At 47.6% G+C, this 23,921-nt stretch overlaps 1 protein-coding gene across 3 annotated transcripts in view; it reads right to left on the reverse strand.

The window, feature by feature from the left end:
* The window catches only part of LOC119401739 (cold shock domain-containing protein E1), a 70,543-nt gene that overhangs the window by 44,875 nt on the left and 1,747 nt on the right, over positions 1-23,921 (reverse strand). For 2 of the 3 annotated variants that reach the window (XM_037668693.2, XM_037668689.2), the window contains exons 2-8: positions 21,808-22,334; positions 19,647-19,766; positions 16,935-17,031; positions 15,797-15,951; positions 11,234-11,542; positions 8,840-9,099; positions 1,634-1,799 (exon numbers count right to left, since the gene is read on the reverse strand). In XM_037668693.2, the coding sequence (XP_037524621.1) occupies positions 1,634-1,799; positions 8,840-9,099; positions 11,234-11,542; positions 15,797-15,951; positions 16,935-17,031; positions 19,647-19,766; positions 21,808-21,828 (1,128 nt within the window). In that variant the 5' untranslated portion in view covers positions 21,829-22,334. The remainder of the gene's footprint in view (positions 1-1,633; positions 1,800-8,839; positions 9,100-11,233; positions 11,543-15,796; positions 15,952-16,934; positions 17,032-19,646; positions 19,767-21,807; positions 22,335-23,921) is intronic. The other variant, XM_037668692.2, reaches the window with a different exon arrangement.

The raw sequence follows: 23,921 nt of genomic DNA on the forward strand, positions 1-23,921 counted from the left end.
CATACAGCTGTTCCGTAACACTGCACACATTTCCGTAAAACTGCACCCGTATATTCCACAGCACTATGCACAAATTTTCCGCAACGTTGCACCAAAGCTCTTTCACATTGCCACATACAAGTGTTCTGCAACACTAGACACAGTTTTTAATTTTCCGTAAAGCAGCACCTAAACATTCCGTAGCACTGCACGCAGTATTTCTTGCAATGCTGCACCCACCGCAACAATACTGCACCCAAAAATGGCAGCACTTTGCTTTTTGCTCAGTAAGGATTTCAAACATCCCAAGCGCACGTGTGACAAATACTGAAGCACGCAACTTTACAGAGCCCTTTTAAAAGTGACCGACAGCCAGTTTCGATGGTGCCAATAGTTTTCTTTTTTTTTTCGGTGCAACAGAATGCTTATCAGTTAAGTGTCTAATCCCAAAATGGTAACGCGAAAACACCGTGGAACATTTATAAGAGAAATTTTTCAATCTGCGGCGACTATTAAGTCGTATACACAAAACACATGCTGCAAACAGTGGGAGGTGAGCGTGACAGCAATTTGTACTAGTGCGCTGTGACTTGCTGCGCATGTGTGCACTCCACGTGCATGTGCTGCAGCTCGACATGTTCCACAGTTGCTGCAAAAGCAACGCCGCTTTTCAGCGTCAACTCCTTTTACCTCGTAAGCAGCATAGAATATAGGGGGGATAAATAATATACATACTCAAACATTGAGCACTAATTGTCGTGCCCATAAAACCATCGGACAACGTATAGCAAGCGGAACGACTCCATGGTGCAGCATCAAGGCTTTTCCACTAGGCTGCGTGACGGACCAATTTTTAGTGACTTTTAAATGAGATTTGAAGATACAATTCTATTCAAATCTCAAAAATCATGCTTAAAGGGGCCCAGCAACACTTTTTCGGCATGGTCAGAAAACACTGCCAATTGGCAGTCGAGGCTCACGAGAACATGCGAGCCAAACATACCGCAGCACGCGGTCTGGAATTTACAATTAATTCTCAAAGTCAGCTATAAATAGCTCCCTCTTCTCGCTACAAATGATGCTATATACCCAAAATTACTGCACCTTATACCCAAAAAGCTCACGGCCGTTGGCTGATTTGAGCATCGTGACCTGCGTAGTTACCGTGGCTGCAGCAGAATGCCGCCATGTGGCCACGCGCGCGTTCACACTGAAGCCGTGAGTTCCAAAAGAAAAAAATTAAAAGAAATGCTCAAGGTCACGACGCACGCCGATAAAGGAACGCATCTTCTTGCCCCCTTGTCATCCCGGCCCCCTTCGTAGCTTCCAGCGCGCTGGCTGGTACGAACGGAGAGAGAAAGCACTAAAAGCATGCGTCAAACCCCTGTAACTCTACTCGTACTTGAAGAATTCTAAAAATATTTGCGGCAGTCGATTCGTGAGGCAATAAGATCTTTTAGTGAAGCCATTAAACGATTACTTGGAAAAGTGCTGCAATGCCCCTTTAAATATGTCACTATAATTCAAGGTCCTTTCATTTCTACCAGGGTCTAATCACATATTCAGGCCAGTTGTAGGTCCCTTTAAACCTGACTTATGGGACAAAGTATAAACTGATGTTGTTTTGCAACACTAAGGAAAAGAGTGGCCTCACCACTTGCCGGGCCTCGTTGGCAAACGACTGGTCAAGCAGTTCGATGTTGGTAGCTCGTTGGAGGCCATCCCGGCGGTCGGTGGCGATGCTGAACTGGACTTGGTCACCGACTTGAAGGGAGTACTCGCACTTTGGGTCGCGTTCCCCGTAAGGCATCTCCAGCTCTCTGTGGAAGAGGTGGTGCGCAATGAGTGGGTTCAAAAGTTCGCACGCACTAATTTCAACATATTAACAGGTGAGACCATTCAGCCTGAAGGAAAAAAAAAAAGAAAAGAACCAACAATCACAGAATAAAAGGAACTGCCAAGAGAATAAACTTCCCATGCTATAAAGGTACTGTATTTTGTTGCATATAACATGCACAAAATATAGTTGGGAAATAGAGTCGGGGTGCGGGACATACCCTATTATCTCGCGTATAACCAGCACAAGAAATCTTGCAAATTTTGAGGTAAAGCAGACAAAAAACACGAATTCCAGTGAGCAAAGGCGGCTTCACGGAGGTGCTATACAGCCATGCAAGAAAGCTGGTTTTATGACAATACGCGGGGATCATTTTTGGAAAATTTTCTGCGAATCATTGTTAAGGGTGCAGGTTATGCGTGAGAAAATACGGTATGTGGGTTTGAGTGTGCAAGGTGGGTTTGTGGCAATGCAATAAAGATGGCTTCACGGCAATACACTGGAATCTGTTTCTTAAAGAATTTTTGTGGTTTGCAGAGTAAAACCTCGGTGATACGAATCTCACGGGGCAACAAAAAATGTTCATTGCATCCGAAATTCTTATCAACAGAAAACATGGAAAATCAGTACGCAACACAAGAAAGCTGGCATACGTTTTAATTTATTGTTTCTCAGGGCCAAAGTAACGTCATGAACAGTTCTCAATGACTGCCAGTAAAGTTTGTACACTTAAACCTGGATATAACGAAACTCAAATTCCCGAAAAAATTCATTAGAAACGGGTTTTCGTTATAAGCAGTTTCAGCACGAAAATTGGGAAAAGAAACGCACAAACGAAACAAAAGGAGAACTGAAGGCAGAGCTCACACAAAACATTCATTTAGCAGCAAAAAACTACGTTATTTTGCTCCCTTGCTTGTTTGTGGGGGATGGCAACACTAGATGTTCGTAGGACATCAATACGACACTGCTCTGTCATCGTCTAGCCGCGGCCTCCCAGATTAGCGCCGGCAACGCGACGGCGCATTGCTGGAGCTAATCACAAAGGCCATGGTCTCACAAACCCGCGGCATGCACAAGACGGCAAAGCGCGTCACGAGTCGCCCTCCGAAGATCCCTCGTCTCAGACAGTTTCCACCAGCGCCTAATCTGACATCTCAGTAGTAACGGCGCAGTAATTCGCGAAAAAAATAAATAAATAAAAAGCTGCACGTCGTAGGGGCTGCTTTATGTGTGTGCACTGAAATCACGCGCGCACGGCATCGAAAACGAAGAGCAAATGACGCGGCCCCACATACTAGGCGCAAGCTTGAAGCATGATGACACAGAGCAATGATTTTAGATGCAAAGCAGCTTTTACTCGGGGCTGTGTCCGTCCTTCCCTCACGTGTCCGCTCCCCCACGCGCATGCGCCAACTCTCCCCCCTCTCCTCACGTGAGCGAGAGGTGGGAGGAGGTGGCGTGTGCACTGCCTTCGCTTCGTTTCTTCTTTCCCGTTTCTCTCTCTCCGCCATAGCTGTGCGCTCGTATATAATGCAGCGCGCTCACTCCCATTGCACTCTCCTTCGCAACGGCGCTATGGACGCTCGCGAAGCTGAACGTAAACGGCAACGTCGGCAAGCGAATCTCGAAGCTGCGAGGCAACGCGAAGCCGAAGCGCAACGGAAACGAGCTGGGGGGTAACATAAGCGGTACACAACATATACACAAATCCACACACTATTTCATTTACAGTTGAACCCCTTTATAAGGGACAATAATGTAACAGCCAATTAGGTACAGGAGACACCAGTGTGCCTACATTGAAACGGGCACTGATTAGACAATTGTTATACATTCGACGTCCGATTTCCCGGACGCCCGAAATTCCGGACATGCCTGATTTCCCGGACTCATCTGTGGCACCGTCAAGTTCCCCGTAGAGTCAATGTATTAAAAAGTCCGAAATTCCAGACGCTTATAGCCTTCACCATCCGATTTCCCGGACTTTTTACTGTTAACCGCCGACCCAAAGTCACCACCGACGCCGCCATTTTGGTTGTTTTCATTTTCATATCCTTGAACCCACCATACTCGCATCAGCAGCAACGCCGCATCGCGCCGCAGCCGCCGTAACCTCGAAACCGCACGTGTCAATCCGTTGCCAGCCGTAGCTTAGCCAAGCCAAACCTCACTGTGTTCGTTCACATGTTGTTTTGTCAGCTGTGCCAGCTCTGCGGTCGTGTCTGCGGTTGATCGTTTGCTGCTGCGCGCTACCTTCAGTGATCACGTTTCCAGACCTTCAGCATCCACCGAGTTCCTAGCTGTTTCGTGCTGCGCTTTTCGTCGAGCGGATTCGCCGTTTACAACAATGGCACCGACTGCTCCTTCGTCTTCGTCCGCGCCTTCGAAGCGCACAAAGCCACCTCATAGGCTCACGATGACGAACTGCCATCCGCGGACATTGCCTTCGACGATCTGCGCGCTGGCAGCGTGTTGATTCCAGCCGAGATAACCCTTGAGGGCTTCGCCGACGCTGACAATTACCTCTCGAGCTATGTGCGGAGTTGACCGATGACGAAATCATTCATCAAGTTACGGAGGATTCCGATGATTCCGACACCGAGAACGAAAAGCCAGCTCCTACACAGCCAACGAACATGGAGTTGACGCGAGCACTGATGACACTGTCATTGGTGTACAGCGGCAACATGACGTTGACTGAAATTGAGGCAGACATAATCGCGGGCAAGCGGACCGTGCAAAAGAGAATAAGCGACTTCTTTGCGCCCAAGTGCTGACCTATGAGGTAGTGTCGGCCACGTCGTACTTTTTTTTATAAACGGCTCTTTTCAGAGCCACCTAAACAATGCATTGGCTGAATTGCTATGGGAATCTTGTACTCCGGCTGTGACCCTCTCCGTCGGCGAAAAATACCCACCAAAAATGTGCGTTTTCACGTGCATTCGTTTTTCCGGACTGCCCGATTTTCCGGACGTTTTCGCGGTCCCTTGAGGGTCCGGGAAATCGGACGTCGACTGTAGTGCAAAGGCAGGACAAAGACAAAAGGTACACGAAGATGAGCGCTCGTCTTCGTGTACCTTTTGTCTTTGTCCTGCTTCTGCGCTATAACAATTGTCATGACCTATCAACTAGCCCAAGCTGCTACCCTGCTACCGTATTTATTCGAATGTAACGCGACCGCAATTGTAACGCGAGGGGTGACTTTTCAGTGCCGAAAAAAAAAAAAAAGAAGAACACGAATGTAACGCGAGTAAAGCGGGGGGGAAAAAGTACCTTTATTTGCTGCACATGGTACAGTCGAACCCGGGTATATCGAACTCGCCAAAAAACGTTTATTAGTTCGATATATGGCATAATTCGATATAGGCCTGCTATAGGATTTGATGACACAAAGGCACATGCCAATAAGAAAAGCACTTTATTAATATGGTGGCTTACTTGCGTGCCCTACTTTGGAACAAAATAGTCTTGGATTTTCTGTTTCAATGACTTCGCTGCCTGGGTCAGCACGCATGCCTCCACGTTGTCCGAGTCGGAGCAGCTGAGGCTGCAACCTTCCATATTCACGCAATAGCGCCGTACCAACGCAAGTGCACTAATTCCTTCGGAGAATGTAGGCAACGGGCCATCGTCAATTTCCTTATTGCTGTCGCTTTGGCTCATGGTCAGCACAACGTATGCAACATAGTCCTCATCTTGTAGCTGCCATATGATGGCGACATCATCGTCTGCACTGACGAACTCGTTGAATGTCGATCCGTTAATAGCACCCGGGAACTCTGCCAACTGGCTGCAAACTTTGGCAGAAACATCTGCGGTGTCAGCTACGGAGGCATGCGGAAGCCGGCATGCCTAAAGCAGTTGGAACCTCCTTGGAATCTTGTACGCGGCGGCGACGTCGAACTTCTTCTCACCGCGCTCGACTCGATTTATGACATCGAGTTTCGCAGCAAACGGCAAATTCTGCCTCCTTGCACAAGCCATGACAACAGCGCGCCAAGAAAGATCACAGAGCGCCAACAGGCAACACCACCAGCATGGACCACGCTGAATGAGGACCCGAGGAAAAGAGGCACCAGCAGGCACGCAAGCATAAAGAAAGAAAAAATGGTGCTCACTTGTACCGCCTTCGCGCCTCGGAGAAAGCTCGACGGCCTCTGATTGGCTGTAAGTGCAGCGAGCAGGCCATGATCATTTTTTGGAGGGGGGTGTTCGCCCGTGCACAGCCGGGTCTAAACCACTTTTTCTAGGGTGGCGCCGGCAGTTTTCCCCGCCACCGCGAGGGAAAGCCAACTTGCTGGGGCACTTTTGAGGCATATGGAGTTTGATATATCGGTTGTCGTTGCTATTTTCGTTCGATGTAACAGTAACTTTTGCTATATATTCTCAATGTAAATTTACCGTGCTTAGAAATTGTTCGATATACGGGATAATTTGATATAAATGGGTTCGATATAGTCGGGCTCGACTGTAGTGGCAAAGACATCCCAGTTTCTAAATATAAAGTGAGTTTTGTTCATTCGTCGCTTTCATCGCCATAATCACCGGTGGTCGAGCCCTCTTTGTCACTTTTTCCTCCCAGATGAGGTCATCCTCCGTGCCATCCATATAGTTCGATATACAGCACTTTTTGAACGCGCGAACTACAGCTTAGACCACTTATAACGTAACCGCTTACAGTACAGTACCGGCTATAATGCGGTTTTTTCTGACTCCCGTTTACCCTCCCATAGAACTCCATGTATACACATACCGCTTATTGTGCAGTCCCCCGAGATGAAAGACCGGTTATAATGCGGCTGCCGGAACGTTCTCAGAGATGTGAGGGAGCGAGCGTGCTTCTCAGCGGAGATGCGCCGGCGAGGGAGAGAGCGGCGACGGCGTTACGAAGGAGGAGGGGACGCGGAACCAACGAACAAGGAGCGGGGGGAGAAAAAAAAGGGGGATGGCGGTGGGGGGGCAGCAGCCCGGCGCAGGTGCGTGGTGTTAGGAGGGGGAGCGGTTGCGTTGGTTGCGTGGCCGACGGAGAAACCTTTACCCCCTTGACATGCGCGCTTTGCCCCGGCCGCATGACATGCGCGCTCCGCTACGTACGGGCGCCCGCTTCCGCATCAAGAGCGCGTTACCGCTATTTGTCTCCGTCGGGAAAATAGTTGCTTCGTCGTAGAGCGCAGATATCGCGCGTGCAACCTCGATTCCCCCGCAAGTAACAATGCTTTGAGATGCGATTGACCTTTCGCCTTTGCCACCAACAGGCGGACTTACAAGCTTGAGAGACTTTTTCAGGATAGTTGCCGCGACTGTTCTCCCGACCGCGAACCGAAACTGCATTTCACGCGTGATGTCCTCGGTTTAGCTCGCCAGTGCGATCTCTTCTACGCCGATCTCCCGTGTTTCCTAGGGCAAGCTTCTCGCGGCGGCATGCCAAATTGCAACGCGCACGCTAGGCCTAACGAGCGCCAGCTGCCATGTCAGTGGCCGCGGACTACAGAAGTTGCGGTTTGGTGCCGAGTCAATGAAACATTTTGCAGTTGTTGCATTTAGAAGGGGTGACTTACATCTTTAACGAAAACGCGGGCGTGCGTGTGAAACACTCAAGTGGTGGCTCGTCGTCGCCACCGTTTTCGACATGGCGCACGCGCAGTGCGCTACCGCGGCGACTTCCCATGACGGCACATTTTTTCCGCGTTCGTTATGTCGGCACCGCAGGTCCGCGGACGCTAACCGTTCAACATTCCCAAATGTAAGCAGACGCAAACTTACGTCCCAGTCGCATGCTTCGATAGTCGGAATCGCGCGCCTACCCGTTGGTCATGTTTTGCACATGCGCAACCTTTCAAAAATGTTGTTTTGGTTATAGTGCGGTACCGCTTATAGTGCGGATATTCGCGACTCCGGCGACTTACGTTATAAGCGGTCTATGCTGTATCATGTCGTGCGGCAGGCCGTACCAAGCAGCGGACACCCACTCGGCAATCTTCGCGGCGCTAGGTTGCTTTATCCTACCCGTAGGTGTCAAAGCCCGATCTTCTCGCATCCATTCTCCCTACAGCTGCCGCATTCTATCCTCAACATAGCGCTGAAACTCCACTAGCTTCGCTTCGCAATCTGCTGGTAGCGTCTGCCTTATCGATGTTGTTCGCCGGAGGGAAAATCCATTTCTTCACATGAACTTTTGTGCCCATCCACGTGAAGCCTTAAAGTTCTCCCGCGGGATCCCCATCTCTCGAGCTACGTCTCGGGCTTTCCACTGAATCAGCTCAACGTTGACCCCCAATAGGCGATTTCGCTGCTCAATCACAAACTCCGCCACTTTTTTTTTCGAGTTATGTGTGACGGCCACAATGAGGTCCATGGAAGCCTTTTTGGCCGGGCTCACTCTTGAAGAGCGCTTCACGCTGGAGCCTCCACCCACGGATAGTAGATTCCGCCACATCTAGCCGTCGAGCCGCGGCTGAGTTCCTGATTTCTTCAGCCATCAGTATTGCACTTCTCTTAAAGCGGTCATCGTACTGAACTCGTCACGCTGCCATTTGCTCGAGCCGAAGTCACGGAAGCACAAAGGAAATGAACCGCCCACAAAACACGTCGTGAACAATAGGATTGGATAGGATTCGATTCGATGTTGCCAGCGTGCATATGTTGCCAGCACAAGGTTGAAAGATCGCTAGGTTTGTCGTAGCCATTTTAAGGAACCAGTGGGGCGGCACCGCCAAGGCACGATTTGAGGTGCTTCAATTATGACGCGGACCCCCATGTCACTTCAGAGAGATTTTGAAAAAAACTCGCGTGACATTCGAGTAAATACGGTAATTAGAAAATGAGAACATGGCACCCTCCTCACAAAAAAAGACAGCTCGTATAAGGGACAAGAACTGCTCCCTGGTGCATGCCTCTTCTACATAAATGGGTTCAACCGCAAAAATTCTGGTAACGTTCTGGCAATTATATTTCGCTCTCTTAAAAATAGGGTGCCGCATTAGATTCCAGTAGGTACGGCAACCTTCTTTCGACACTCACTCCTCGCCTCGCATGTAGACGATGCGTCCTGGCAGAGGATCTGCAGCGGCTGCCTGCGACGGCCGGCCCCGGTCGGCCACGACTGTCACACGGCCCTGGAGCACCTCGGGGTCGACGTCCTCGAAGATGACCGTGCCAGGTGCCAGGCGAGTGATGTTGCATGCCACCTCTTTGTTGTTGCGCAGCTGCACGGTGAACTCGACGTCCTCACCCAGCGAGAGGGCACGGAAATCGCTGCACTCGCTCGAGTGGAAGAAGATCTGGAAAAGACGCGAGGCGATAGATTTGACATGCCATTGATGACGCCACTTGGTTCTTCTGCATCACAATATCCTAACCTTGTACTGTAAAAACTTGTTAATTTGGATTTCATGGGACCGGAAAAAATGTCGAAATTGATCTAATGTATCAAGAAAAAAATAAACACGTGTCTATAACAATGATGTACTGTTATTTTCATGATGAATACGCCGCTGCCGAATGCCCATCTGCGGTGTCGAGGAGTCAGTGGGGGATGTGATTCGTTGCTTGTGATGTAATGCACTGCGACTTGTTTTCTTTCACATGTCCACTAGCGTTATGTCCTTGCCCGCAAAGTTCGGATTCACCTCGTACATCGGCACCACGAGCAGAGTTAGGCCTAGCCACGACTCCGAGCAATAAGCTCGGTTATGATGTGGGTGGCCGAGGTGCCCGATGTTTCAAAGTACATCACGTTCGATCACGAGTACAAGGAGTTATTCTGCGATGGTATTTGTCACGAGGTTCACAGTGCTGATAACTATAAGTAGAACCTCTAACTGAGAGTCTCACAAGTAAAGTAACAGTCGATCTGAGATGCGTGCCTGGAATGTCCGCAACGAGCGCGGTGTGCTATCGTAATCTGATGAATGAGCTTCCGCTTGCAGCTGCCAAACAAAAGCTTAATTACCGTATTTACCCGCATAATTTGCGTCCTCGCATAATTTGCGCACCCCTAATATTTAGCCAGCTTTGCTAAAAAAAATATTTACTCGCATATTTTGCGCTCCCCGCCCCGCTCGAGCCAGCTCGCCGGCCCGCGCGCACGGGGAAACTTTGAACGGCCGCGTCGCCGCGTTCCCGCGGCCCTCACCGAGCAGGCGAGCGCAGTCATACACAAGACAGGCCGCGAGTGCAAAGTCCTTTCTTCCGATTACTTCGTTCTATTCTCCGGAAACCGCCGAGACCGTACCAACCGTACCCGAACACCCAAACGTGTTCACGGGTTGTCGGAACTGTTCGAGCGTTCTCCCGCCGTGAGAATGCATGCACGCGACACGGCACGGACTACTTTCTGCATCGGAGGCGCGCGAGGGCCAGTCGCGCCAACATTTCCCCTCGCTGACCCTCCTCGCCTCCTCCTCTGCGTCCGCCATGGCGTCCGCGCTGCGACGCAGCCTGACGCAGCCTTCGTTGATTTCGGAAGTTTAGGTTTCGCGATCAGCCAGTTGCGTTTTCACTGTTCTCTTGCGCTGGGCTACAATAACTATTCGGCAAAATTCAAGCTCACTGTTATAGAATTTGCCTAAGGAAACGGGAACCGTGCCGCAGAAGGGTTCGCTTTTTAATACAAGACCGGGAAGGAGACCGTTCCGAGGATCGACCGAAGCATGGAAAGTTTCCTGCCGTTGAAGAATACCTTTTCAAATATGTGCGAGAGCTTAGGCCCACCGGTATCGCCGTGCCGTGGCACCTCGTTACTCCCAGCATTGTCGCGAAGAGCTTCAAGAAGACACCTCAACGCACTCGACGGAACCAAGGACGACGCGCTTTGGGAGGGCGGTGACAGCGGCCGCGGCGATGATTCTCAGTCGGACTTCTCAACCAGTGATTCTGACTAGACCGTGCATGACCGAATCTGGCTGGTTAAAGTACGTGCTAATTCTGTTAAAAACTCTTCGTTTGCGTTATAATTTATTTTCTTCTTTAATAGATTATATCGCGCGCGTTAGGACTATATATTGTGCGTTCTTTCAGATGTGCTCGTGAAATCTCCGCGTAATTTGCGCACCCCCTTTTTGGAGCTCCAAATTCGCGAAAAAAAGTGCGCAAATTATGCGAGTAAATACGGTATATTCGAAATGATTGTCGACCAGCGAACACAGAACGAGTGCAAACGAATCACTAAGTAGCACAATTTTTTACAGCCGTGACATAGCGATGCACAAGCAGCAGATGACGCTCTCCCAGAGCGAGCACTGGAACACTGGCGAGGCGTGCTGGAGCAACAGAAGTTCCAGAATAATCGGGCAAGTTTGCGTAAGTAATGCACGTATGATGTGACCGCATTCTACAAAGTGACAGCCCTAGGACATCGTTCCCACTCGGTGAGAACAAAGCCTTTTGTGCTATCGAGAGGGTAGTCTTTCTCACCTCCTTGACGACATCTCCCCGTTCGATGAAGCCAAACGTGTCCTTGAGGGCGCAGACGACACCCTGCTTGCGCTGCCCAGACGGTGAGGCTGACGGCAGGCTCTTGCGCGGCCCCCGGGCTTCCGGTGTGCCCTTGGCCGGGGCGTTCTCAGGGCGTACCCGCTTGGCGCAGGGGGCGCCCGTCTCCTTGCAGGTGGCCAGGTAGAAGCGCACGCTGTCGTTCTGGTGCAGCGTGTAGCCTTCCTCGACATCCTGCTCCGTGTACGGCAGGAAGAAGCACTCGCCACGGTTCTCGTACGCCACTCGGCCCTGCGTGGCATGTGAGAAGTGCACCGGGTCTAAACCATGATTGGTTGGTCTATGGAGTTAAGGGGAGACACGGGTCTTCTAGAACAAAAAATCGCCAAAAAATCTACTTTTTGAAATATTTTTTTTCGCAATCTAGACGTCCTAAAGAATCTATTGCTGCGATATTAACGCGTTCCGCCGAGTATTTATTTTGTTATTGCGCTCTAAAGAGAGCTTCATGATCGCTTTCGCTCGAAAACGCCCCCCGAAAACAGGCAAATTCAATGCCGTCGCCTGCGGTAACCGTTGGCCACAGCGCGGCCATTTTGGAATCATTCGAGAGCTGAATTCTTCTACATTCCGTTTTTAGCGAGAAAACACCTCTAGGTCTGGCGACTATGGAGCTGCACGCCACCGAAAAAAAGAAAATACTCGCACGGCATTGGCGCGTTTGTACCACGTGGGGTGAATCCTGCTCTCTGATTGGACGACCGGAGTTTCGTCTGCCCGACAATGCGAGACGCCTTGTCAAAAATTGTTCGGACGCGATGATGGCTGGCGGGCGACGCAAGTTCGCGACGGCTCATGCCTATGGCAAAAAACGCAAGCATCGGTCTCGGATACCTAAAGCAGCATCGAGTGGATCGACGGCGACGAGCTCTGCGACATGCGCCAGCGGATGTACGACATCCACCGAAGCTGCAGCCGCGCAAGCGATGCCTGTGGCCGACGACACGTCGAGGACAATGCGCGTTGACACGCTCCTTGTTTCAGAAGCTGAGAAAGTGGCGATTGAGCATCGCGCGGAAGCACAACGCCAGAAGCTTTCTTCATTATCAGCTACGCGCTGAAAGCAGTCGCTTATCGGAGATTCCCCGGAAGCGGCGGGGTGCGGCACCGAGTTTACGCTGCTAAGCCTACCGCTGCTGAACCAACTGCTTCGGTGCGCGAAATGCGAATTCTGCTCCGGCCCTTTGAACGTTTCAAGAGGTGACCGTGAGTACGGAGTGGCAGTTAAAATAGTGGTGAACTGTGCCGTCTGTGGAGATGTCAGCACCGGATGGAGCTCGCCGAGAGCAGGGGGGAATGCGACCTGCAACCCATTCAAAGTGAACGTGCTTGCTGCTCGGGCAGTTATGAGCACGGGAAATGGGCAGACCGTGCTAAACGACATTTTCTCGGCGCTGAACGTTTCTCGTCGCGGTATGCACAACAAAACCTACCAAAACTACGTAAAAACAAAAATGAACCCTGCCGCCGTGAACGCATCCGCGGGCGTCATGAGTGAGTGCGCGACAGCTGTGAAGGCCATCTATTCCGAACTGAACTTCGGGAACCCCGGCAATATCGCAGTTTCATTTGACGGGACTTGGCTCACTCGTGGACACTTGTCACACATTTGTGTGGGAACTGTGATCGAACTCTTTTCGGGATACGTGCTGGACTTCAAAGTTCCATCGAACTTCTGTTTGGGTTGCGAAATCGGCCCCAAGGACGGTGACCCACGATACAGTGAGTGGCGAGCTCGTCATAAGTGCCAAAAAAACTCTTCGAGCAAGCCTGGCCAAATGGAGGTGGAGGCTGCCAAAATTCTGTTTGGCCGGTCCCTTGAAAAACATGGACTGCGTTACACAACGATGTTGTGCGACGGCGATAGCCGCGCTTTCAACAGCCTTCAGGAGGAGAAAGTGTATGGCTTTGTGCCCATCGAAAAGGAGGATTGTGTTAATCACATTCATAACGAATGGGTGCTGCGCTGAGAAACCTCTTGCAGAAGAGCAAAGGGGAAGGTCGGCCAAGCCTCGGTGGCAAAGGCAAGCTCACTGCTGAGCTTGTTACAAAGCTTACGAATTATTATGGCTGGGCACTCAAGGCACACCAGGGAAACATTGATGAGATGGAGAATGCTGTCCTTGCCACGTGGATATCATGTGACTTCCACAGATACAAAGCCACAACATTCACGGTGCCCAAAAGGTGAAGAATCATGGTGTGCACACAACAAGGCAGTGGCAAGGCAGCAGGCTCTTCCCAGGCACCGGTACAACCTCCCTGAATATGTTGCTGAAGCCCTCCTCCCAGTGTACACTCACCTCTCTGATCGGAAGCTGTTGGAGCGCTGTCAACGAGGCAAAATTCAGAATTCAAATGAGAGCCTCCATTCAGTAATCTGGTCGCTTGTGCCAAAAACCAAACACGCCTCGCTCTTCACAGTCGAAACTGCTGTTGCGGAAGCAGTCGCCCGGTTCAATGCCGGAAAGAAACGTGCCTCTGAGGCCATTTTGAAGGAGCTGCATTTGAGTCAAGGCAGCACAGATGTTGAAAGGTGTCTAGAAAAGGACCAGTGGCGGCTAGCGGCATGTGACAAGAAGCATACCAGAGCAGAAAACTTCAGGAATGCCATGAAGAGGAGGCGTGTGAAAGAAAATGATAGTGATTATGTGCCTGGTGGCTTCTAGAGCGAAAAGGACTTCCATCTGTTGCTTTTTAGCAGCAAGAAGAAACCTATACCAAGTCTTCAAACTTCTTTCTGAGTTTTCTCAAAATCCATTTTTCGCCTATGTGCTATACTGTTGCCCACAGTATCTTTTGATCTTGTGATCAGATTTGAATGATTCTTGTTGCAATTGAAAGCTTATGAGTTCCTATACACAATAATACTACTAAATTATGGACTTGGTCAAGAGAAAATTTTTTATATACTGATAAAACTGATAAAAATTTTCATGTTCCCAACCATTACATTACAGATGGCAATAACTTTTATAAAAATATAGCTAAAATTACAGTAATGGTTTAGTTGTGATCCTTGATTGTTCTAGAATATGGCCATATCAAGTTTTCTAGGATATTCAATGATTAAATTGCAGAACAATTGGGCAATTTGATCATTCATTATTTATTTAATATCTCAAAAACTACTTGAGCTAAGAAAAAATGGATTGCATATCTGTTTATAGCAGGTTAAAATATACATTGCCTGAAAATTTCATTTGAATATGACAATAAACAAAAGTTTTTTTTAGAAGACCAGAGTCTCCCCTTAAAGGGACACTAAAAGAGAAAAGCAGTTTCTCTCTCATTCGTAAAACTACTCTTTCACAATTCATTGATTTTGACAGCGTCTACTACGGCATACATGGTTCCTAATTGGTAAAAATGAATTGGTGAAATGAATTGGACAAAATGAAACATTTGTCTTCTGAGCGAGCCTCAGACTTAACATGCCAAGTTGTAGGAAATTTCGTTGAGCCAGTGTGCATAAAATACGAAAAAACACTTTGAAATCTATTAAGTCCCCATCCTAGATTTCAGTGGAAAATTTAAAAATGAAACTTTTTGACATTGATTTCCTCATCTATGAAAGAACTGATGCAATTACCAACACTAGATTTTCCAGAGAACAATTCATCAGTCTACATAAATTTTTCCTTAACTTTAATATCCCTTTGAAGGGATACGAACAAAAATGTGAAAAAATGAGGAAAGCATTGAAATTCCGCTCAAAATGCATGACTGTTCCGATAAAGAGTTTACAACGCACTTTTCAACTGTTAGCGGCATCAACTGTGTTGGAGGACTGTGAGCGTGTGGAGCTGCACATCGACGACCGCGTCATCAAGTGTGCCGATGGCGCATGCAGGGTCCACGCTTTCCTGTATTGCTACTTCCCCTTCACCTCGCCTTGACATCCCACTCTCCCCTTTAGGGCAGCAGTGAATGAGCATTTATTGGAAACTTGTCAAGGTTGCCCTATGGAATACATTCTAGCCCATCTTTCCTGAGCAGAAACTTACCTACTAGCCCGAGGAGACGTATCAAAATCTACAATACTACGGTGAGCTGCTGTGGGAAAGTCCTTGCTATTATTTGAAGCACAACTTACTAATAAAAGCAAAGAGTTAAACGAATTTGTGCAACAGGGCAGTTTGATTTAAGGGACTTTAAAATACACTGAAAACGTAGCAAGCCAACCAAAAATTTAAGATTTGTGTGAATTAACCGAAAGTTTTGAATTCACCTCTTTCATGATGCCACGACACCCCCCCATTCACCCTTCCGCTAGTGGAAAAATCGCAAAATGCCCCTTTATCTCGGAGGCTTTCGTGCTGGGAATACTGGTTGTTAAAGCCCTACCAAAACATCAGAGGAAAATGAAAAAGGCAGATTATTGAGAATCTACTGTGTCTTACACTGAGCTTGGGAGGCAGGTGAGCATTAAAAACACGCCAAAGCACAGCAGCCTAAAAATGACGCGCCTTTTCTCTCACTCACCTCGGCACCATCCTTGGCTTCAGTCGTGATGAAGCCCGTTGCCACCTCATCGCTAAGCACCTCGCTGGACAGGGCCTCGGACGATATCTTAACCACGGCGCTGGCTACGGGCTTTCCCGATTTTCGGTCATTGGTCATCTCGAACTCCACCGGGTCTGAGGCAAGTGGTCAAAAAAAAAAAAAAAGAAACGCATGGGAGTTGTACTCAAGCATGACGAACGTGACAGGTGCATATTTCTTGGTGGCCCTAAGGCCACAGGCAAGCAACAAATGTTTTGTAAAGTGATACAGTAGAATGAATGGTAATTTACCACTATCTCTCAAGAGGAAGCAGAATGAATGGTAACGGTGATAAGAGTAGGAGAGCCCTTTGCACTGCAGAGAACACAGAATATGCAGCTGACGATGATAAAAGCTCGCATTACGGTTCATCTGTATCTGATAAGGCCCAATCTTATTCCTAAAGAATATTGACCTTTTCATTTCTTTTTTTCCCCGATACTGTTTGTTTTGTATCGCCCACCATAGCGAGAGGTCATCCGTAGCTATTAGACTATACTCGAGGACAACTTTTCTTGCAGTACTGTGGAAGCTATGGAACCGAAACGCACACCTGCTAGCGCGCCAGGAAATAGTACCCAAGTTTATTCCTGATTTTCTCATTTGCCTTGCTGAAATAAACACTGCTTTATTTTTTATGAGACTACAATACAGTTATTGTTCCCTTTACAAAATAATATCTTCTTTCTCTTTCCATTTCTTTGACAGCACCAGGTTTTCTGCACGCCTGTTTTCCAATGTAACATGGTGTCCAGGATGTGCGTGAATATGTGTGCGGCCGCTAACTCACCATTTAGTTATTCAAGAAAAATATACTCGTAATATGACACTGAAATGTACACTGAACAATCAAAATGTCTCTCTGCCTTTCTAAACACGTTAATGGTGCCAGCGAGCAAAACTGAAGACAGCTGCAAGCCTCCACACTACTAGTGGAGCAATACAAAATGTACGGAAGCTCCGCCTTCACAGCCTTTGCTCCACTGCCAAGATAAGCTGTCCATCAGAATGCGAGACATATGAAAGCCATGAAGAAAATACGAAAAAGAAATGATGCAGGCGCTCAGCGGTGGCTCACCTCCAATGCGCAGGTGCTCAATGTTTCCCGAGAACTGGCTGTAGTGGAAGAACAGTCGTGCCGACCGCTCGCAGCACCGGATGAATCCATAAGAGTGCTGCAGCCAAGCCAAGGCAAAAGATATACGAATAAAAAATGTTGTTAGCGCTGCCAAGTGGTGGCACTGTGCGTGTTGCCACACTATACTGGACTCTTACAGCCACGAGCTAAAGATATTTTGAAATTTTTGGATTTTGACTGTAAATAAGAATTTTGGGAAGATAAAAGCCAGCCAAGCAAGGGTAATGAGCAAGGCTGTTGCTTTATGCAGAGACTCAAGAGTTGACAAAACCTGCGCGTGGCATTGTAAGAGCAGTCGTCTGTTCTTTGCAGCCAAAACCTAAAGTAATACACCACAATATCAGCTACGGCTTTTCTACACCGCATTTACTCACATAATGCACCGCAACTTTGTCTTAAAAGGACACTAAAGAGAAAGAGGTTTTTCTCACATTAGTAAATTAATCTTTCGCAATGCCAAAAAACCTCACGCTTGCTGCGAGAAGACGCTTGGCATGTGAGAAAACATGCAAGAAGAAAATGCAGGTGGCGACGCCACCTTGAAGTTTCTGCACCTGTCGCCATGATGTTATAGATCTTGACGGCGACTACCAGGGCCTACATAGTTCCTAATCGGTAGAAATTAAGTAAATTGTCTTCCAAGGGAACCAGAGACTTCACATAACAAGTTTCAGTATATTTCGTTGAGCTGATGTGGCCACAGTGGAAAAAGCGCTTTGACATACGTGACCATCGGAGATTTCCGCAGAAAATTTAAAAATGAAAATTTTGGACATCAATTCTTTTATGTTTTAATAAACCTATGGTGGTGAAATTAACGACACTAGAGTTTTAAGAGCGTAACTTATCAGCCTAAACTAATTTATTGTTTTACTTTAAGATCCCTTTAACCCTTTCCCTACCGTGAAAAAAAAGAGGAAAATTGTACCAAATTTACTGGAATTTTTTTTTGCTCACTTTGTACAGCTTTTGTTTCTGAATAAAATGGCACCATTATTTCGTTTTAATGGGGTTCCTTTATTTCACTATTCGCGTAAAAAGATAGCTCGAAGATGGCTTCACCACACGGCATTACAACGAAAGATGGCAATACGGTGAAGGCCAAGACACATATGGCACAACATGGACAAGTGTCAGAAACACAACCATGATGAGTATAGTTGTCAGTTCCATGTGAGACCAATTTTCGCTGATGACAAGTATAATCGTCATCGGACATTTTGGTACAAAATCTCCTGACGACTATACTCGTGAACGGGAGGGAAAGGGTTAAAGGGGTCATGAACCACTTTTCCAAGTAATGATCTAAAGACCTCAGTATCGGAGTGTACTACCTCCCGAATCGATTGCCGCAAAAATTTCTCGAATCTGTCAAGAAACAGCGGAGTTATGGGGCTTTGGCGCACGCTCCCAGCGCTCTCTTTTCTCGTGCCGACGAGCGCACTGGAAGCTAGACAGGGAGGGATGGCATAGGGGAAAGAAGTTATGTCGGCGCGCGTCATGAAACGCGATCGCTCTCCCGCTGTCATTCGCTTGCGCGAGTGCGGCTACCGTGTACTGAGGAGTGCGGCGCCGGCAAGTGGCGGCACCCCGCGGCAAGAAGCGCATCTGATCCGAACGCCGCTCTCGATTTACGTCGGCTATCGGCCAATAAGCATGCTATGTCTCTTGCAACGTAAACGGACAGATCCGCGACGTAAACGGACAGACGCCCCGCCCACCGACGAGAGTGAGAACCGGCCTCTGTTTGAAAAGAGGGTGCCTGGGGAAACGGCAACTTCGCGCTCCGCTTGTGGCCATTACGCGGCGCGCACGACTGTAATATTTGGCAGAGCAGTTCATAGCCGTGTCAGCTTTCCGCAGGATGTTTTTTCAACAAGCCCAAGGGGTGCTTCATGACCCCTTTAAAGGAGTCCTGACACAAAAATTTTCGCCCCGCGTTTTTTTGCTGCAATGTGTTGATTGGGGCCTGTTAGTCATAACACGGCACATCGTTTACTGCAGCGCGCAACAGATAATTAATTACAAGCTCCTCATTACCGACACAGCCTCAGTTTTGGTTTGACAGAGCTCCAAAAACGACAAGCCGCCGGGTGCAACTATCACCACCTAGCGAATGAAACGCTCGGTCACGTGAGCACACAGAACAGTGACGCATTTCCGCGCGGTCTGTCGTCGTCGGGCTCATCGTCGTCTGACGGCGACGATTTTCTTGCAGCGGGGATCGAAGGAATTTTCGACGTGGCGAATCACTTCAGGTTTGACCTGCTGGCGAGGGACGATCCGTCGGGAAGCGCGTCAAAACAGAAATGGCGGCTACGACGTCATCATAACTTGTTGTACCGGTTGCAACGGTTACGTAGGGGAAGTAGGGGGGTCACCTCGGGTTACCTCCGAGGGTGTCAATGCACTAGGTGCGGCCTATAATGCTGAATAACACTCGCGAACTTCAAAATTCATATAAAATACCTTCCGAGCTTTATTCGCTGTCGATATTTTGCAGATGGTACACGCACGTACACGGGAATCGATCCAGCAGGCTATCTCGGCCGCGAAATTTTGTGTCAGTACCCCTTTAAGTTCGAATGCACTCTTGAAGGGTGCACGTGACCAACTGATAACAAGTGAATTATATCCACTCTAATAACTTACCAGGAGTTTTTCAACAATGCCGGCTTCCCTGTGGGCATTGCCTTGTTTGCCGTTTTGCCTGGGCGAGCCGGACGATGCCTGGTCTCCAGCTTCGTCTTCGCCCTGTTGAGTGCCAGACGCCTGTCAAACGTGCAGCGGTTGAGGTGTTAAATGCCACAAAACGAGGCCGTGGTTGTATTTTATCTCAACACAGCGGCTAAAGTGGAGTTATAGCATGGCTTGGAATAAGATGCGACGTAACGAGATAACACAAAAGCTCAGAGATCGGTCTTACTAGCCGTGAGGTACTGTACATGAAATATCATGCTTATGCTTTCCTGAGTCTTCCGAGTGACTTGTCAGAGGACGTGTTGACAAGCAACAGCGTTAATAATAATTGTTGGGGTTTCACGTCCCAAAATCTCCATATGATTTATGAGGGAAAACGTAGTGGAGGGCTTCGGAAATTTTGACGATCTGGTGTTTTTCAACGCGCACACAAATTTAAGTACACAGGTCTCGAGCATTCCGCCTCTGTTGAAATGCCGCTGCAACGGACGAGATTCGATACCGCGACCTCCGGTTCAGCAGTCACTGAGCACACAAGCACTAGACACCGTGGCGGGTCGACAAGTGACAGCATCCACAATTAACGATAATTAGATGGTGCCCTTGGCACTGTGCTTTGAATGCGGTCTTTAGTAAATGCTGATGCATCTGACATTAGTTGCACGAAACTGCCCTGTCTTACGAGTACACAGATCCAGGGCACTCAAATTTTGCCATCCAATCACCTCAGATTGGATTCCAGGGAAGCTATCCTGTTCTGCAATCAGCTGAAAACTAAAACGTGGCAGAATTCAACAATGTAGTCAAACCATAAGCACTCAAAATAGCCCCAAAACATCCCAGCACCCCATCAATAGGCTGTGGTGTCGATTTTGATGGCACGCGTATTGGTTAACGTACCCCACCAAGTACAACTCGGCAGTACCACGCCCTACACAGCCAGCCACCTAGGCCTAATGTACCATGCAATGCCGATCGCACCCAGAGCACTTTCCGACATCTTTTCAACACACCACCCTAGGTAACACATACCATGCACGATATCGTCCCCACTTACGCCTACCACACTAAGTACCGCTCAGTGCTCTATTCAATATCCGCCTTTTACTAATACTAATCAATGTTATGCAATGAGTACCACTTCATTCTCAGGTACCCAATAACATCCTCACCACTAGTCAATGTACCACACAAAGTACAACTTGCCAGTACCACACAATGAGCACAATATTTTGGTCACATACCCAACACCCTCTCCACCACTCAATGTACCGCACTAAGTACCACTTGACAGTACCATCTCACACTACGCATGTGCCACACTACACACTACTCTTCATTAGCATGCTCAGTAACTATGTCCACTTGCTCAACATATTGCAGTACCACTGCATGAGATTGTCCAACACCACCCCCATTACCACACAAAGCATTACTTGGTGGTACCACACCCAATACAATACACATATGCCCCACACTATGTTACAATTTTCTTTACCATGCTCAGTGACTTCCTCCCCTTGTGTCTGCTCAATGTATTACAGTACCAACAAGTGGCAGAGCCTCCAATACCATCCCCATTACCACCCAACATACCCCATGAAGCATTACTTGGTGTTACCACACGACGATACCACTTACGCATGCACCACTCTGTTACGATGCTCAGAAACTTCCTCCACTTGCATCTTGTCAATGTATCACAGTACCACTGAGTGGCAGAGCATCCAAAAATATCCCAATTACCACCCAACACATCCCCCGAAGCATTACTTGGTGGTACCACAGACAATACCACTTACGTATGTACCACTCTGTTATGATGTTCAGTAACTTCCTCCACTTGCACCTTCTCAATGTATCACGGTACCACTGAGTGGCAGAGCATCCAATAATATCCCAATTATCACCCAACATACCGCACGAAGCATTACTTGGTGGTACCACAACCAATACAACTTAAGTATGCCTCACACTATGTTCCGCTCTGTTAATGTGCTCAATACCTGCCTTTGCAAGCATGCACTCAGATAAACGAGTGCTAATAAAGGTACTCTCACTACCACACTATCACCATCAAGTGATATCGCACACAACATGGTCACAAACTCACCTGCCACTTAGCGCTGGCCATGACAGTACCAGATGTGTGCTGAACCGGCCAGAGATGAAACTACAGGCTTCGGCTTGTGCTTTGTGCGGCTTAGCGTTTTCTTCAGACACTGGCTTCGTTGGACTTTCCCAACAGTATGTGGGTTTTCGTCTGCTTTCTTTTTTCTTTCCTTCTTTTGAAAGAGAAAACTTCTTGATGGAAAAAAAAAAACTGGAGCACTGTTTCCAACTTGGGTTCTCTTTTTTTCTTTTTTTCTAAGCCGAAAGATTCGGATGCTGCTGCTGGATTGATGAGCTTTCTTTCCAATTGTGGACAAACGCGGCACCGTTTTTTTTTTCTTTTGTAAACCGGTTCTTTTCCTCTTTTTTTTTTGGCAGCTTCTCGGGCTAATGAAGGGCGAAATCGGTTTTAATACTTTCTTTCCTTCCGTGGAATATGGATCAATCGGACCGGATCTGTCGTGTGAGTGCCTTTTCGATGGTGGAGTTTTGCTTCAATTTTTTTTCTTATTTTAGTGGTGAGCTTTGCTGAAAAACAAGAGAGAAGAAAACAGTTGCACGTTAGGCTTGAGGCAGTTGGGCATCATTCATTTTAGTCTATTACTACCTATGAAACAATGACAGCTTTGCTCACAGAACCCCAATTGGCCTGTCCTTCACCTCTGAAAGTTATGCTGGCTGGTTTCCACACAAGCCTTAGGTACTTTTTCTTGGTTCATGTAAATACTATGCACATTAAGAGTTAAAGGAGTACTGACGCAAATTTTAAATATTTTCGGAATGTTGCTTTAAATAAAGACACTGGTGCCGAGAACCCTAAAAAGAGTACTGTGGTGCCTGGGAATGCATCAAATATACTTTCAATACTGCTACCTTAAAAAACTTCTTTGGTTTCGATATTAAGGACGCAGCTTCTTGGCGACGTGTCACAGCAGTGTGACGTCACGGGGAGACAGCAACTCGCGACATACTAGCGGCAGATCTGTCATCTGCTCGTGGTGCACGTAAACAACGATGAGTCAACTGTCGTCTAGCAACCCCAACGGTGATTTCTGCGATTCAGGTTACACGCAGGACACAGAATTCGCAGACTTGGTGGAACTGTGTTGACTAGTCGGGATAATGTCCATTGCGGTGGGGCTGGCTTGCAGACGCCCAGCGCCGAAAACTTCGAAATCAAAGTAAAAATTCGGCAGATTCCACGTAACGTGGGAAACAACCAAGATGTGCTTGCCAAGAAAAATGAGTAAGCGCTATCAAATGAAGTAATTATGCAAATCGTCTGTGGGAGGGACCGCAATGGCAGTGGGTGGAGCTGAAATTTTTTCTTAGGTCATGACCGACTATAAACAGCACGTGTTTCCAACAACACAAGAGCCGCACATATATTTAGCTTGAGATCCAACCAAATACAAGAGCCGCGCATATAATTAGCTTGAGATCCAACCAAATACAAGAGCCGCGCATATAATTAGCTTGAGATCCAACCAAATACAAATTAAACGACACCAAAATCTAATTGAATGAGCCATCATTTTCAGTGAAAACAAATGATGTTCACAGTCAAGCATTTATAATTTCAGCATTAAAAGCATAAGTACAGCAACAGGAACAGTTGCCACATTATCCGTTTAAACACTTAAAAGTGCGAGCAACTGTGGAATAGCCGCTAAATCCTGGCTGTCAAAGCGAAGTTGCATGCAGCAGTAAGTAAGCTATCACGTTTTGTGCCTGTACTACGTGCTCCTGCTCTCACTGATATATTTGCAAACTATTATTATTCACAAATAGCAGCTATTTGAGTTGCAGACCAATTTAAATAGGTAACTATTTTATTTTATATTCTTGAATATTTGCACACTACTATGCAGAAATTAAGGCACAAATGTAAATTCAGAAATTAGATCTGTTTCAGACTGCTGGTGGCTCACTGAAGAGATACAAAACTTTTAATTAGTACTAACACTAACATGTCAATTAAGTTAAGTGAAGACGAAAATGTTCAAAACCATCGAAAAAACACTGGCAAGCGTTGAAGTGTCCTAATTTACAATACTCTATAAGCTGGTATGAGTAACCAGCTAGCAGCTGCTAGAACATAAAAAAAAATAAAAC

Source organism: Rhipicephalus sanguineus, chromosome 8 (assembly GCF_013339695.2).
Source record: "Rhipicephalus sanguineus isolate Rsan-2018 chromosome 8, BIME_Rsan_1.4, whole genome shotgun sequence".
Classification (NCBI taxonomy): Eukaryota; Metazoa; Arthropoda; class Arachnida; order Ixodida; family Ixodidae; genus Rhipicephalus; species Rhipicephalus sanguineus.